This window comes from Xiphophorus hellerii, chromosome 13 (genome assembly GCF_003331165.1).
Source record: "Xiphophorus hellerii strain 12219 chromosome 13, Xiphophorus_hellerii-4.1, whole genome shotgun sequence".
Classification (NCBI taxonomy): Eukaryota; Metazoa; Chordata; class Actinopteri; order Cyprinodontiformes; family Poeciliidae; genus Xiphophorus; species Xiphophorus hellerii.
In genome coordinates this window covers 17,612,389-17,628,630 of record NC_045684.1, presented here as the reverse complement: position 1 = coordinate 17,628,630, position 16,242 = coordinate 17,612,389, and the positions used below count along the sequence as shown (strand labels likewise).

General features: G+C 40.4%; 2 protein-coding genes across 8 annotated transcripts in view; one reads left to right on the top strand and one right to left on the bottom strand.

Moving 5' to 3' along the window:
• elmo1 (engulfment and cell motility 1 (ced-12 homolog, C. elegans)) overlaps window positions 1-4,306 on the top strand; it is a 101,789-nt gene extending 97,483 nt beyond the window's left edge. For 5 of the 7 annotated variants that reach the window (XM_032581865.1, XM_032581867.1, XM_032581864.1 and 2 more), the window contains 2 exons: window positions 1,516-1,593; window positions 2,805-3,005. In XM_032581865.1, the coding sequence (XP_032437756.1) occupies window positions 1,516-1,593; window positions 2,805-3,005 (279 nt within the window). Of the gene's footprint in view, window positions 1-1,515; window positions 1,594-2,804 lie in introns of all 7 variants that reach the window. The other 2 variants (XM_032581866.1, XM_032581870.1) reach the window with 1 other exon arrangement.
• A 1,836-nt stretch (window positions 4,307-6,142) lies between these two features.
• Window positions 6,143-16,177, bottom strand: pex1 (peroxisomal biogenesis factor 1). Its single transcript, XM_032581863.1, has 24 exons — window positions 15,954-16,177; window positions 15,016-15,162; window positions 14,780-14,863; window positions 14,392-14,506; window positions 13,607-14,277; window positions 12,791-12,910; window positions 12,560-12,683; window positions 12,292-12,395; window positions 12,103-12,188; window positions 11,885-12,017; window positions 11,109-11,205; window positions 10,862-11,032; window positions 10,635-10,789; window positions 10,367-10,553; window positions 10,093-10,259; window positions 9,708-9,842; window positions 9,546-9,610; window positions 9,291-9,433; window positions 8,460-8,563; window positions 8,134-8,310; window positions 7,754-7,996; window positions 7,033-7,197; window positions 6,682-6,812; window positions 6,143-6,394 (listed from the first exon to the last, which is right to left on the bottom strand). Exons 1-24 carry the CDS (start codon window positions 16,065-16,067, stop codon window positions 6,313-6,315), a joined length of 3,720 nt encoding a protein of 1,239 aa, XP_032437754.1. The 5' UTR covers window positions 16,068-16,177; the 3' UTR covers window positions 6,143-6,312.
• Between the last annotated feature and the right edge of the window lie 65 nt (window positions 16,178-16,242).

Here is a 16,242-nt window from a genome sequence, read left to right as displayed (position 1 = left end):
TTTTATTTCAAATATATGGAAATCTATACAAGAAAAATCTATTTTACCGCATTGTCAGAAGTTGTCTGATTAATAAATAAAATGGAATTTTATATCAGGCATAAAGTTATTGAGAAATTAAAACTTGGGTGAGCTTTTAAAACAAAATACCAAGGTCTAAAAATCATCTGAGAATCTGAAGACAGTACAGCTGCTAGTTTTGCTTTTATGGAACAGTTTCAAAATAAAAAGCCATAAGGACCCTTGTTCAAAGTTTGTCATTAACCCTGTAATACATAAAAAAGGTGCCCTACATTCAGATTCATTCTGCACTTTTCAGATTTTTTTTTTTAAAGTTTAACCAAAAAGTCATGCACGTTTTCCTTCCACTTCACAATTATGTTCATCTTTGTGTTCTGTCCTTTCAAAACCCAGTAAAATACATCAGTTATAATGATAATAAATGTGAAAAACGTCAAGGAGCGTGAATACTTTTGCAAGGCACTGTGTATAAGGATGTGACTCAAATAAAATGTCAGAGTTTTAGACGTTTTATTGTCTTCCTGACTAAGAAAGGAAAATATGATGTACTTTCCCCCCCCCCCCGACTAGCCTGCATGATTTTGTTTTTAGTAGCGCTAGCTGTACAGCTCTATGGGTTGCCGACTTCTTATCATTTCATCCATCAGCTAAATATATCTTCTACTGTGGATTGTTAAGTGCTTATAAAGAGACATGCAAATGCAGTAATACAGCATTGTTTTGGTTTTACAATTCTTTAAGGCTATTGAGCCTAAACCCTCTTTGTTAATAAAACATGCCAGCTTGGGACAGTGACTATTAAACGTACGGAGCATTTATTCTCTCGCTCAAAAAGCAGAGCGTTTTCCCTCTGAAACAAATGAACTGAAGCTGCATTATTTATTATCTGCCCAGAAAATGTGGCTGGGCTGCAGCCCCAGACTAAATGTTTAATTATCTGCTGCTTGAATCCAGACTCAGAGTATACAGGTGAAATTGGTATTGCGTTCCTGCTCCAGTCCATGCTGCATGTCGTGTTCCTCTGAGTTTTGAAATCATGGTGCCTTCAGACACAGCGGAGGTGAACGCTACATGGTTTTATGTCAGGATCTAAGACTCATCTGTTTTTCATCCGGTACAGCCTGTAATACGGACAAATGTCATGTGCAACTAACATTCAACTAGCTGGCACTCTGTATGTCAAATTCTTTTACTCATTTGAACGCTAAAAACAAGCTGCTGATTTTTTTCCTGCAGCATTTTTTTAAAAGTCTGACATCAGATCTTTTCACTTTGATCTGTAACATTTGCTGGTATACTAGAAATCATGTCACATAGTTTTTCCACTGCCCTCCTAAATTCACCCATGGGCAGATTTGTGCTATGACTCCCACCTGCTATTTCGTTTTCCCTTCTTCCTCGCATATTCCATTTCTGTCGACGACTCCGGAGCTGTTTTTGCACAATTTCCCCACCGTTCATCCTCGTCTGCTTTCTACCCCGTCCTCTCTGCAGGAGGTGTTGGAGCTGGCTTTCTCTGTCCTCTACGAGTCAGATGAATACTTGAACTTTATCGCTCCTGACAAGCATGAGGTAAGTCAGCAGAGGTCGACTTGGTGGTTGTTGGCTGCGTCAGACAGAATAAGCGTGTTTGATGAAGACAAGGACAGGCAGGTTTCTAAATATAAATCCACCGAGTGTCATATCTAGTTGATATACAAGCGTTTAGGTGATAACAGGGACATATGACACTTGAGGCACTGATTCGTTTAGGTCCCACTTCTGTCTTTCTGTTTGAGCAAAGGCTTGTCTTCAGGATGTTTTCAAGCACTTTAAAACAGTTTTGAGTATAAAATTAATTTGAAGTGAATGTAAAAACTGAAGTCAAATTGCATGTACAATATTGCTATGAAAAAAAATATTAGCATCTTTTCAAATTTGTTTGCTTTTTTTTGTCACAACTTACATTTGGAGAGTTGTACAGTGTGATTGGTCTGCTTAAGGTCACATCACAGAATTTTCCATTGGATTTAGGTCCAAACTTTGACTGAACCACTACAAAACCTTCATGATTTTTTTTTTTAGTTATTCAGCAATAAACCTGCAGGTGTCCTTTAGATCATTGGCCTGCTGCAAACACAAATGTCCCAAAGGTCACCAGAAATCCTCCTTGAGGATTTTCTGGTAGAGAGAAGAATTGATGAGAATCAGGTGGAAAGCAGTGGTCAGGCTACTGGAGTCCCAAAGTCTTGGAAAGGGGTTTGTAACCCTTTGCATACCGATAGACATCAGCGACTTTGTTTCTCATCAGCTCTTGAATTTCTCTAAATCTACTTCCTGGCTACCAGCAGGTTGTCTACGGCCGATTTCCTGATTCTGGAGGTTTCTCAGTAATCAGGCCTCGGCGGAGTGACACTAAACTCCACTTCTGTGGTTCACAGCAGTTGTTTCATAATTCAACAGGGGAGATGTCTAATGTTAAAATTTGTCTTAGATCTGAAACATTTAGAAGGAAAAAAAAGCAAAAAGAGAGGAAATGTGTCTGGGTTGAAGAATTTTTTTTACGTCACCGTATGGTATTTGTCTCAATGCAGCATCTGTTTGTCGACAGGAGAGAAGTTGATTTTTGAACAGTGGAAAAGTCTGATTGTGTTATCAAGTCTAAACTGTAGGAAATGCAAACCGTAGTCTGTTGTAATGAGTTTTTCAGCGCAGCACTGAACTGAAATATATTTTACAGACATTATCTTTGTTTCTTGGATTCATTTTAATGTGATGCTTTGCCTCGGCCCATCTCTCTGCAGTACTGCGTATGGACGGACGGTCTCAATGCTCTCCTGGGAAAGGAGATGACCAGTGACTACACCAAAACAGACATGGACACCCTGCTCTCCATGGAGATGAAGCTTCGCCTACTGGATCTAGAAAACATCCAGATTCCTGAGGCGCCTCCCCCGATTCCCAAAGAACCTAGCAACTATGACTTTGTTTATGACTGTAACTAGACCTGCACCCCCCACCCCCCCAACCACCCGAAAAGCCTGATCCTCTCCGCCCCACCCCCCAAACCCAGTCTGCACCGTCTGTATTCACTGGACCAACCCCCTCTTTTCTCAAATACTGGAAGAAGCGTAAAGAAAAAGTGAGTGATAATGATTAAAATGAACTCTAGGTGAGCTCTTGTTTCTTATTAGAGCTTTATCAGTGGAAAAATGGTAAATATTGATGTTAATATTTGCACTTGGTGGACTGAGGGAGTCAGTGCAGAGTCATCAGGGTGGAGAAAAGAAGCCAGGGAGCGTTTGTTTGTTGCGTCTCCGCATCGCCGCCATCGCTTTCCTCCTGTGACCGATGTTTCCAAACTTTCTCTTTTTTTCTTCCTTCCTGCCCAGCCTCTTGCTGTCTTCTTGCTTCTGTAGACAAATGCGTTGAAATTTCATTCTCTTCACCTCCATTGTTGTTGTTTTTTTAGGTTTTTGTTTCGTTCTTTTTATTATTATTATTTTCCTCAGGGTTTTCTTGTGAGGGACAAAGATTGCAGAGATCAGGATGACAATTTTGTAAATGGAGGGATTTTGTGTCGCCTCGTCAGAAGCATTTATATTTTGTCACATTTCCACTTACTTTGTGGCAGCTAAATGTTTTGCAGCTGGCTGGATCACGCCCAGCGGACCCATAGTTCATTAAAATACTTCTTTGTCTTGCCCCAGTCTCACTTAACACGCACTGAAGACTGTTCAAATAAGGTGATCCTCAAAATCCAACCACTTTACCACAGTATTTTTTTATATACACATTGATGTTATTGAAAACCACAGCTGCTCATTACTCATTGTACATACGTACACAGTGGCAGTGCCATCAGACAAGTGTAAGAGAGCTACCATTGTTAGACAACATACTCTCATCTTTTTCCTAATTTGAGTCTTATTATTTTGGTTGTTGTTTTGATGACTGCTGTAAACAACATTCCTAAGCAATATCGGAGCTTTTGTTTTGATTTTTTTTGTGTGTGTAATATGGTCATCATTTAGTAATTTTTAAAATTGTGAACAGCCTGGTTGTGGGTGTTTGGTAAAGGGAATTTGACTTTTTCATTTCTCTCCGCGTATTTTTGAAACTATGAAGGCCGCAAAGTTGAGAATTTATGTATTTTTTTAATTTAAGACAAAAAAAGGAAGCATCATTTTTATTCCTAGTATGATTTATATATTTTTGTCCTTCCTATTTAATGCCTTCTTATCTTCATTAGATTTTTTTCAAAGCCCCTAAAACTGCTGTTTACATTAAAAAATAAAAATAAAAATCTTTGTCTTCTCTTTATTTATTAGCAGGATTAGCACACAGTATGTTTAAATATGCTTAATTTAAACATATTTTAATAAAACATGGCATAAGTTGACTTTTCACCTGCTCTGACCATATCAAAGCTCATGAACTTATTGTAATTGTCCCTATTGCAATACAGGGTGGAAAATTCCTAGTGTTTTACAGTGAAGGGATGGAATAACTAACTTTTTGCCATGATGTCATCACCCTGTTTTCTTTTGGCATACCTAATGATGGCATAATGTCTCAGAGGTCCCCAAGAGGCAAAATAATTATTAGTCGGAAAATAGGTTGGGCTGCCATGACGTTGCAACTAGTTGCAATCTTTACTTTGACACTTTAAGGATATCTTAAACTCACTTCACCTTCAATCACTATTGTCCATCATCAGACCTCCAGCTTTTCACAATCAATCACAAGCTAGAAGAAAAAAAATCATATGGCAGCTGACAACACTGTCAAGATCTCCCATGTTTGTGAATCAATATCATCCGTCATCTTTGCCAACTGCTGTATTTTTCTTTGGTGGGATTTGACTAAAAAGTACCCAAACAGTCTGATTCTCTGTAGATCACTAAACCACCCTCTTCTATTTGATCAGAAAAGTTTTGATCTATTTTGGTAAAGGGAACACTTCTGGAAAAAAAAAAAAAGTCTGCTGTGCTTTCTGCTGGTCTGGAGCTAATTCTGGTGAAATTCCCTCGAAGTTTCTATGTTTGAAAGACGGTAGTTCATGAATCATTTGGGATGATTGATGAGGAGGAGGAAGTACTAATGCAAGAAAGGCCCTTTTTCTGATGGGAAATGAGTATGTTCCCTTAATACACCTGAGACCTAAAAACATCTGAGGGAATTTAAAGATAAACTGACTCATTTCTGTATTTTTACAGTGCTCTTTGTGTAAACACGACTTTGTCTCATACCAGGTGCTTGAGACATTGATTAAGGAGATGGAGACTCCCACTGGACCATTTCTGTTGTCCTCCGTCGATGTGTGGGATTGAAGCGAGATGACGGCAAGCTAAAACCATGTTCCTCCTTCTGTCTTTATATCTGCAGAACCTGCAAGTGCTTAATGGTGTAGGTTGACAGTAATAGGAAAAATAAATTAGGAAAAATAAAGTCAAGTAAAATTTGAAGTCTTTCTCCAGAAGGGATATTTAGTTGCATTTTGTCAAAATAGTTCATATATTAATATTCAATGTTTTATCAGATTTTTGTCCATCCACCCATGATTACCAGCAGAAGTAGCAGGTCCAAGAGGAAATTTCTGACATCCGTCTTCCCTGGCAACATGATTAAACTCATCCCAGTGGATCAGGAGTAATATAATCCCTGCAGTGAGTTCTTGTTCTGTACCAAGGTCTCCTTCCACCATCTTACCTGGAAAACTTCCCAATGGACGCATCCTGATCAGACACCCAAACCACCTGAGCTGATTTCTTTCATTTTAACAATCACAAAAACTACATCATCTATATATTGTATGAAACCAGAAAAAATAAATAAAAGGTCCTACACCAGATTAAAAGTTCTATTTTTTTTGTACTTTCTGAACATTTAAGTACAAAATATTCATTTTGAACTACTTATGTAATTTGTATTAGCAGGTACCGTGTGTATGTGTGTTTTTTTGTTTTGTTTATAACACTGTCATTTTGAGAACTGAAGATGAGAAACGTCACAAAAATCAAGCATTGTTACATACTCCGTTTTCTTTTTCTATACTAATTCCAACATGGAAAATGGTCAAATAAAATTCCAAACAAAACCTTCATACAAAACCTGCACACTAAATAATGGGGATCAGATGTGGAAAATCATTTCAATCGTATTTTAATTAATTACATTTTAGAATCTCACAAGATCTGAAAATTTACATATGTGTACAATAATTACATATTAAATCTTTTATTTCACCACATCAGTATACAAAATGTACAAACAATCTATAAATCAAATGTTTAAGACGTATTCTTGCCATCAGGCTAACGTGACACGTTGCCCTGGAGTAAACGTGGCATGAGGAGGCGATTTGTCGTTCGAACCCCCAAAACTTTCGTACCTAAAGAGGGAAATAGAGTTTAGGTGAGAAAAACTGAAAATAATGTAAGTGCAAACATTTCACTAGAGTTAAACTGTGATTAAGTGCACAATTTCTTCACAGCTACAATGAGCAATCATAAACTTTATTCATATTGCTCCATCGTCACTTTTATCACTATAATCATCCTGCAGGACAGACATTGCAGAACTCCTGAAGTGCCTGAAAAACTAGAACTATTTAACGTTATTAGTGCAGTGATTTGTGTTTTAATCTGGTAGAGAGTCCTCTTGTTACCCAGTACTCACAGTTTGGTGTACTTGCCCCAGTCAGCCGGGCTGAGAGAGGGTCTGGTCACAGCTAAGGCAGAACTAATGTGAGCCTGAGACAGCAGGAGGCCTGGCTGGCTGGAGGCTGGACGCGTCCACACGAATTCATCCTATACAGAAAGAAACACAGACGTACACAGGCGCAAGCTTCAATCTGATGTTTCTTCTATTAGAAACAAGTAGATCAGTGCGGCGTTGACAACCGATGCTGAAATACACGCAGAATAATTCATCTGAAGTCAGAAGATTGGTGAGAATAGCTGATGACATGCACGGACTGTTGGAAATAACAGCATTTACAGGGGGGTTTTCATACGTGTTTTCACATACATTTCCTTTCCTATAGCTGTTCTTGATGATTTTGATGTCCTGTTGCAGCCGCTCCAGCTGCTCGGGGCCGAGCTCTTTATATCCGGTCTGGATGGAGGACATGTAAGCTGGAGAGAGTCCTCTGACTGGGTCTCTGGAGTTGGGTCCAGAGGCACACAGGGATTCCTGTTAAACACACAGATGTTAAACAGAGGCTATTTGCTCCGTTTTATAGCAACCAAAGTCCTGGACCAAGATTAAACGGATTTGTGGTAATTATTAATAGAGAGGCAGCAGTGAAGAAAGGTTAGAGGTCCAGGGAGAAGATGCAGTGACATCTAGAGGCTACCTCTAAAAACTTTTAATTCAGATTCAGTCGACTTTCTTTACAAACAAGTTCTGAAATGCTGCTCAGATGAAGCACCCACAACACCTTGCAGAAGTATGTGTATCTATTACAAGTTTGATAAATACGTTACATTAAAACTAAAACATCCAAATGTTACGTCACAGAAAGACACTCAGTGGAAATTTTACAGGTGAGTGAAAATATTTCAGGTTTTAAACATTTTTTTTAATCACATTTCACATTTTTGTTAAAAAAAAAATCTGAAAACCAATGCATCATTTTAAAATCCCAATAAAATGTGGAAGCATTAAGTACTTTCACTTACACGTCCAATTTATGAACTGTGATCATATCTGAATTGCGACATGTGGAAACTAGCTCTTAAATGATCACCTGTTTTGAAACCGGTGAGTTTCCAGTCTCCGACTCAAAGGAACTTCCGAAGTAAAACCTCCAGACGTTACTGTGGCATTCCTCCTGTTCAGCGTGAAGCTCTGCGGGCTCAACAAGAACCAACGACTGGTCCAGCACCAAGCTTTGCTCTCCCTCTCCAACAGAGGAGTCTGAGCCGCTGCTGGTATTTGGGAAGATCATGGAAGACAGGCTCATGTCGGTGTCTGAGGCGGAGGTCAGCTCCTGTTGGTCATGGACAGACAAGTTTAAAGTTTCCAAGCAGATAAACACAAGGAGCTGAAATAATCTCCAACACTTTGCCTCTTGTTTTATCAGTCCAAAAGAACCTAGAACTGCATGCACATCGAGAACGAGCGTACATTTGACGTGCTGACGCCCGAGCTGTTGTGAACAGCCTCCAGCTGTGCATTGTAGAGCAGGGCCTTTAGGTCCGCCCCAGTGAACTGCTGCGTTACTGCTGCCAGCTGTTGTAGGTCAACATCTGGAGCCAGAGAAAGGCCAGAACTTAGAGCCTTCAGGATCTCAATACGAGACTCCTGGAAACAAGACACAAAGGAGATAATCTTTTAACAGCGTGGCAAAAAAAGCAGCAATGCAACGTTGGTTTTGCTATGTAATCTCTAGTGCAGTGATCTTCATTTATAAGCATGAATGAAGCAGATGAGTGATTTTTAAATCTACACACCTGGTCTGGAGGGGGGCAGTAGAGACTCTTGTCCAGTCGTCCCGGTCTCAGCAGGGCGGGGTCTATTAGATCTGGTCGACTAGTGGCTGCGAGCACGTACACCCCTAGACGCAATGGCAGAAAACAAGATTATGTCAAACCTAAAAGCCCACGTGGAAGAAAAAAAAAAAACACTTTTCAGTGCAATCCAGCTTAGTTACAATTAGAATATATAATATCATTACTAAACATGTCATCTTAAGGCACTTTATAAAAAGTAAACACAATTGTGATCATTACAGTTCATAACAAGCCAATCCAATCATTCAAAGGTAATTACCCATGCTGCAATTCAATCTTAATTGTAATTTAATGAATGGATGTTTTAGACAATTGCTAATAATAAGGTAATACATGTTACCAATAGGAAAACAATTGTTTTTTTTCTGTATTGCTCCTTACTGAATCAAATATAAAATTTTAGTCTATGAATTGGTCTAATAAACAAATACTAAAACCTAAGTGTGATAAAACTCTACTGCCTTCTCAACAACACTTTATTAACTGATCATCAGGAAGACTTGTCATTTCTCTAACAGTAGTTTTATCTGTTTAATGGTCTGTGGCACAATGCCAAGGAAGAAGGACATCAGCAATAATCTTCAATAAGCAACTGCTTATTCTTTTGAGATAGAGTTGTTTGCCGATTCATAGTTGATCCACCAAGAGTGGGACAGATGTCAAGACACCTGTCAATATTTTTAGGAGTAGGAATAGGGCCATACTTCCAAACAGACGCAGCATAATAACATCCGCTTTAAGGGTTAAAGTTGCAGTGATGCTCAGGCCTACCCTGCAGCCCCTCCACCCCATCCAGCTCGGTGAGCAGCTGGTTGACCACACGGTCGGTTACTCCTGTGCTGTCGTGGCCTCGCCTTGGCGCCAGAGAGTCAAACTCATCGAAGAACAGGATGCAAGGTTTGGCAGCTTGTGCCCTGAAACGGAAACAGGAGGTAAGAAAACCGGTGGGAACATTTACAATCATTAGTACAGCTTCGAAGTACTGTCAAAAATCCCCCCCCCAAAAAAAAAAAAAGTGAAGTTCACCTCAGGAAGACGTCACGAACTCCCTGCTCACTGGCTCCAATGTATTTACTCAGGAGTTCAGGTCCCTGCAGAAGTGAAGGTTTATCTCAATAAATGAGACCTTGTTTTCCTCAAACACAAGACTAAAGTCCTGCAGACTACGAGAACCAAAGTCCGAGCTACCTTGATGCTGATGAAGTTCATTCCGCTGTCTTTGGCCACAGCCCTGATCAGAAGCGTCTTGCCGGTACCTGGAGCTCCATAGAGAAGGATTCCAGAGCAGTGCCGGATAGGAAGCTTGGAGAAGAGGACCGGATACTGCAAGGCACCAAAGAACAACATCAGCTTTTACATACATGTTGCTTTTTCTGTTGATCTATGATGAAAACTAAAATACAAAAACAGAAATGGTGGTCACTCTGAAACCAGTAAGACGCACTGAAGGCAAACAGTAATACTGACGTGCATCTGCAGAGCTTTGCACTAAGATGATATGAGTAGATTAGAAGCATGATGAAGTCCTGAGTCAGACAGGAAAGTGTGTTGCAGGGAGCAGCAGTGTGCTGACCTTAGCAGGGAGCAGGATGGTCTCCATCAGCTGCTCTCGCACTTCTTGCAGCCCTCCCACCCTTTCCAGTCCGACTCCACCCGGCGTGTGAAGGTCCACGCCCCACAGCGATGGAGGCGTGAACCCACTGAGAGCATGCGCAAAATCCCTCCATGAAAGACAGACACCTGAGGAATGATGGGTAAAAATCAGGCTAAGCTGAACAGATCACCTAGGTGCATAATGAGATCAATTAGTCTTAATAAAGAATTTCAAAGCTAACATCTTTGCGCACCTTGATTGCTGTGTCCTCTGTGCATTGTGTTAGCGTGGATGGCTCGCTCCAGCAGCACAGTGAGATCCTGGGCTGCATATCCCTCCGTCTTCATGGCAACGGCCTCCAGGTCCAGATCTTTCAAGCTCTCCTCAGAGAGGAAAGGCTTCCTCAGGATCAGATGGCACAGGATATCAGCTCTCTGCGCCTGCAAAGCAACACATCATTTTTAATATTGATAGAATTTTTTGGGTATTCTCAGTGTGCAGGTGTGGATGTTGGCGCTAACTTGGTCCGGAGGCTGGATGTTTACAAATCCCTGGATGAGGTGGGACCCCTGGATCTCTGTGAGAGAAGGGTGGAGGGAGTGTTCGCTCTGGCTGGTGATGATCAGACATACCAAGCTGGAGTGGAGCACCGCCTCGTCGACCATGTCACACACACCTGCAGCCACAAACCTACAGCTTAACTTTTATACTCAAACCTTATATGGTATAAGTGAGTTTCTTAACTTACTTTGTGCAATGTGCTGCTGCAGGAGCGCCTCAGGGCCATGCTCGTGTTCAGGTGATGTGGCTCCACGGGTCAAATGATCCAGGTCGTCGAGAAGGACCACGGAGGGCTGTCTCCACACTGCCTGTTCAAACATGTCCTGTAGAATCTGCTTCACAGTGTCTGCCCTTTTGCCTAAAAATAAAAAATAAATACATGAAGGTTCTGCTCGTCTCTGATCCATTCACGTGTTAGAGGAACATTTCTTGACCTTGGAGCCTTTTGCAGTCCAACACCTCCACATGTGCATCCAAATCCTCTCTGCTTTTTCTGCAGAGGGCTCGGGCCAAAGAGCTCTTCCCACTACCCTGTGAGAGGAAATGAGGGAAAAACCTGAAGCCATACGCTTAATTAAATCTACAGTATTCAGTAAACATTACATTTTTATCATTTTAATTCTATTATTTTGCATATTAATCAGTTACCACCATCCACAGGGCGGACACAGCATCACGCTGCGAGGAATGTGTTGAAACGGTCCAGTCAAAGACCAGATCAAAATCCACTTTGGAATTAGGCTTGTCACGAAAGCAAATTTTTCTAGACGATAATTTGTCAAGGGAAATAATTGCGCTAAAGGATGATATTGTTTTTTTCAGACCCATGTCAAGTGATATAATGATAATGGCAAAATATAGTGCAAGTTCGCCATCTGAAAGACCAATAAACTTTAATTTTGTTTAAAAAAAAACAACCAACTAATCTCTATATTTTAAAAACCCTAAATAAAACACAACAACCAGAAACAATAAATAAAACAAAAATAATAATAATAAAACACACACACACACACACAACCAAAACCATAAATAAAATGGAAAATGAAGTCTCTAAACAAAACTGCCATTTCTTTCAACATCACAATTACATGCCATTTTGCTGTGGTGAACCACAAAAGAAAAAGAAAACATACATTGTGGTTGTAATGTGAAAACATTCAGGGGGAATGAATATTTTTGCAAGGGATTTTGGATAGTAAAGATTTACCTTAGCACCAGTGATGAGCAGTGCTCCTCCCTTGAGTCCCTCTCCGGAGGTACAAAGTTCCCTTGAGAGGGGACTACCCAGCAGGGCATGGGAAATAAACTCAAATCCGGTCTTAATAAGATCATCAATCCCACTGGGGGAAAAACGCAGCAAGTGGAAGCATATTAGAGCATATTAAAGCCAAAAAGGGTGAATGTAGAATTCTTTCAAGTACTTACCCAAATAATTGTAAGGAGGGGAGCTCCGTCTCAGGAGCCTCAGGAACAGCTTTCGGAGCAGGTTGCGCCATCATTTGTCTGTCCACCTGGAAGCAGCAACATCTTATTAATGTCAATATTTCTCACAGGCACTGGCAAAATCATTAAAAAAAAGTGTTTTGGGTGGGGAACTGTTTCCAAAGCTTAAACCTGTATGTTTTCCTTCTGGACGGTGGGTCCTAATAGAAACAGCTGGTCCGGCCGATCGTTGTCTGGTTTTGGTTTCAGCACTGTCAAAGATAACTCCAGCTTTGCTGTAAAAAGGGGAAAAAAATACATATTTCTATTGCAGCTGAGGGAAATATAGATTTTTAGTATCATAATTAGATTTTTCTTGACAGCAATCCTAACAGGTGGAGGTTTTTGTTTTGTAATCGCACTTCTTAAGCTTGTAGCAGAAGTGAAAGGAATGAATCACCATCGTTTAGATGTAGGAGGACGGTGCCGGAGCGAGGAGTCAGACACGCCAAAGGTTCGTGACTCTTTGAGTGAAGCCAGTTGAGGAAAGTCGTCTGGATCGCTTCATCATCGTCGTCCTCAGGCTGAGCAAAAAGACATATCGCAACATTACGCAGACATGTATTAAAGTGTTACATCAGATTTGTACAAATGCAATAACACGGTGGCACACGAACGCTCCAGCGCCTACCAGAGGTATTAGAGGCTGTAGGCGGACGCTGGAGGCTACTTTGATGACTGATTTCACGGGTTTAATTCTCACTGATGAATGTGGCAGGATGTTCAACTTGCTGGCCAGAGGCTCTGGGATCTGAGAGAATTGAAACAGAAATTAAAGAATACAGACGTGGTCTTACATAAGAATTGATATCTCTATTTTTTTTTCTCTTTTAGATACATTACAGCTACAAATTTCTAATCAATGTATTCCCATTGTAACTGGGATTATAAGCGATAGGCAACTACAAAGTAGTGACTATTACTCTTTCTTTTTCAAAAAAGATTGCGACCATAGAGAGAGAAATAGACTTGCAGCCCTTACAAGATGATAAGCGGAGCACAGTGGATGGATTTGAACATTTTCATTTTAAAAAATCTGAAAAGTGTGGCTTTCTTTCGTCCAAGCAAATGTCATGGATATAAATACAGCTGCTCTGTGGAAATCCTGCAAGGAATGTACGATAGAAGAGCATACAAGAGTTTTTCTGTATTTGTGGCAGACCAGCAAAGATCCACAGCTCAGGTGGGGAAATCTACTGTCAGGAAAATTATTCGTTGTGAAGTCGTAAATTCAATTAGGAATTTGTTGTAAGACATGAAAATTGATCTTCAGAGTCTTGCGGAGCTTAAGACATGTTGCAAAGAAAAATAGGCAGAGACAAACGCCCAAACACTTGCAGGTTTAATAGCAACAGAAGTCGATTCTACTGTATAATATGTAATACTGGAAGTATTGCAAGGCACACTTTTCAGAATTTCATTTGCAACACATGTTTATTTTCCTCACCCATACTTTTCCACAGTGGATCTTGTTGTGACCTCTCTCCAGCATCTCACCATCGTGGCACATGACCCTGACTATTGTGGCTTCTTCCTCCTGTGCCTCCTCTGCATCCTTCCCTCCTTTCCTGCTGCTATCTTTGCTCCCTCCCCCATCCTTCCTTTTCTCCAAGGCCTGCTTGGCTTTGTCTTTTGCTTTTTTAGGGGATGATACCTTGAAAAGACAGCCATACGTCACTACAGACTGACCTCCTCTAGTTGCTGTGCTCAGACTAGAACTCCAAGGAAAAATGTGAATAACACCAGCAGCGATGTAACTTATGGTACAAAGACAGTCCGGAGGTACACCGCACACTCTGTAGATGGAGTCGGGAAAGACAACAGGGACGCTGGGCACAGGAGCGTGATCGTAAGGGCCCCGTATTATATGATGGAGCAGGCTTTTCAGGTCAGCGATGCCTCCCCACTCCTGGCTGCGACCAGAGTGTGAGGTAATATCTGGCGATGGCTCTGACGTGGAAGACAAAGTCGAGCCTCGCTGGAAGTGAAATTGCTCATCAAGGTTGGATCTCCTCACTGAATCACTGATTTTGCTCCTTCCAGTGCGGATCTTCTGAGACACCACAAGCTCTGTGAACTGCTCCAATCGACCGTAGGGAACAAGCGGGGAGACGGAAGCTGTGTTGAATTAAAAACAGATGACAGTGTGCTTGTGAATATCAAACACGGATATAATCTGACCTCAGAGATTTAAAACAAAAAAGGAAAAAAAGAGATCAAATTAACACAGACTTATTCTAATGTAGATTACTGTATGACTGTACACCCAAACAGGAAACACGCCATGCTGGAAAACCACTCTGATCTGATCCAGAAGCTTCTGCTCCAATGAAGAACTGTGAAGTTCCTGGGAGATGAGAAATAAATAATAGGGATGCGTGTGGCTTTAGATCAAAAGAGTAACATATAACATTTGGAGAAAAATTAAAGCTTCATGTACAGAGCCCAACAAATACTTTAATACCACTTCAAGGTATTTCAACAAAAAGTAGAACAGCACACTTTTGGGATTTGACGGGGGTGAAAGGTGAAACTGTTCCAAAGGTGTGAATATTTTTGCAATGTGCTTTAGCCATTTTGGTGCCTTTTCAACCATGCATACAATATTACCATCACTCACCAAGATCTCCCAGTCATCAGACGACAAAGGCTCCACAAACACCTGATTTAAAGATGAGACTTGATGGCACGGTTTTAGAAAACCCTGAAAAAAAAACAAACAACAACGTCAATAAAACAACTGATCTGACCACACGTTGATGCAATAATGGACTTAGTTTTTTTGTGTGTGTGTGTGTGTGTGTGTGTGTGTAACAATGTAAAAGCGAAACAACAAATCAAGGAAAAAGGTTTTACTTGTTCTCCGTCTTTCAAGCCCAGCTTCTCTCCCATTTGCCGACACAGCTCAACGTCGTTGCTGTGTGGGTCGGAGGATGCCCTGTTTTGGGTCCAGCTGAGGTACACTGGAGGGGCATTGTCCCAGGACAGCTCCAAGGTCTGGTTCTAAAAACAGACAAAAAACATGTTTGACCCAGCAACTAACAAAGACGATTCAAGCTATGCTTGTGCGCTTGTGTGTTTGCACCTCAGCTGTAGAGAAAGATGGGTTAAAGGTTTTATGAAAATCAAAAAAAAAGAAAGAAAGAAATCAAAAAATTACAGGGGATTCTTTAAAATATATATTTTTTTCTCTTGTGCAATTACATGTCTGGACTGAGTTTATTAACCTGGTGGACAATAAAAAAAAAAAAGAGGGCAGCTAATTTAAAGCTGTATGCTGTACTCATGAAAATAAGAAATAAACACAGTTTTTATCTAATGTCTGTTTCATTTAACAAGAAATAATATTTTAAAAATTTAGAGTTGGTAGAGTTAACTAAAATGTTTCAGCATGGTCTCCATAAGCTTTATCTAAGATATCTAGAAACTGATATTTTTGCTCTTTATTCTTTAAACACCAATCCAACACACATTTTTTTCAGATTTCTATTTGGGGGAAATATATGTAAGTGTTTCCACTTATATATCTGAAGTATATATTTTTAATGAAGGATAGAGATTCTTGTCTATAAAAAAGTACCAATCATACTCCAGATTTTGAAAACACTGACATGAGGCAGCTTTTGTCCTGTATTCTAGAAAATAAATAAGCGTACATGCAGACATAAAAAAAATACACGACCCCATTAAATAAAGCATAAAAAGACACATAAATAAAACAACAAGCGTCAAATAAGGAACTTATTGCAACTCTGACAACACACTGCAGAGTAGGTCTCGCTAGGCTAACCTACCTCCTGTAATGAAAGGTGCGATATCATCTTCGACGGGAGGTGAAGGAAGCAGTTTTTAGCGTTGTTAAAAACAACTCTGATAGGTTGAATGCCCTGACTACTAAACATTCTCATCACATTGCCAAAGTAGCTCTGAGAACTCCAAACAGGTCGCTCCGCTGCTGTTGGAAAAGCAACAACTCCTGAATCGATCGATGTCCTCTGCCAACGGCAAACTAGACCAAAGTAACCAATACTCGATGTTTCTTTCAAAGTAAGACGTTTTGGAACGAGCCTTCAATCGAAGCAG

Coding starts and splice junctions, on each gene's coding strand:
- pex1 (XM_032581863.1), bottom strand. CDS start 16,067: ATGAGAATGTTTAGTAGTCAGGGCATTCAACCTATCAGAGTTGTTTTT. Junction 14,507..14,779: donor CTGATGACTGGGAGATCTTG/GTGAGTGATGGT, acceptor CTCATCTCCCAG/GAACTTCACAGTTCTTCATT. Junction 11,206..11,884: donor TGCTCATCACTGGTGCTAAG/GTAAATCTTTAC, acceptor TTCCTCTCACAG/GGTAGTGGGAAGAGCTCTTT.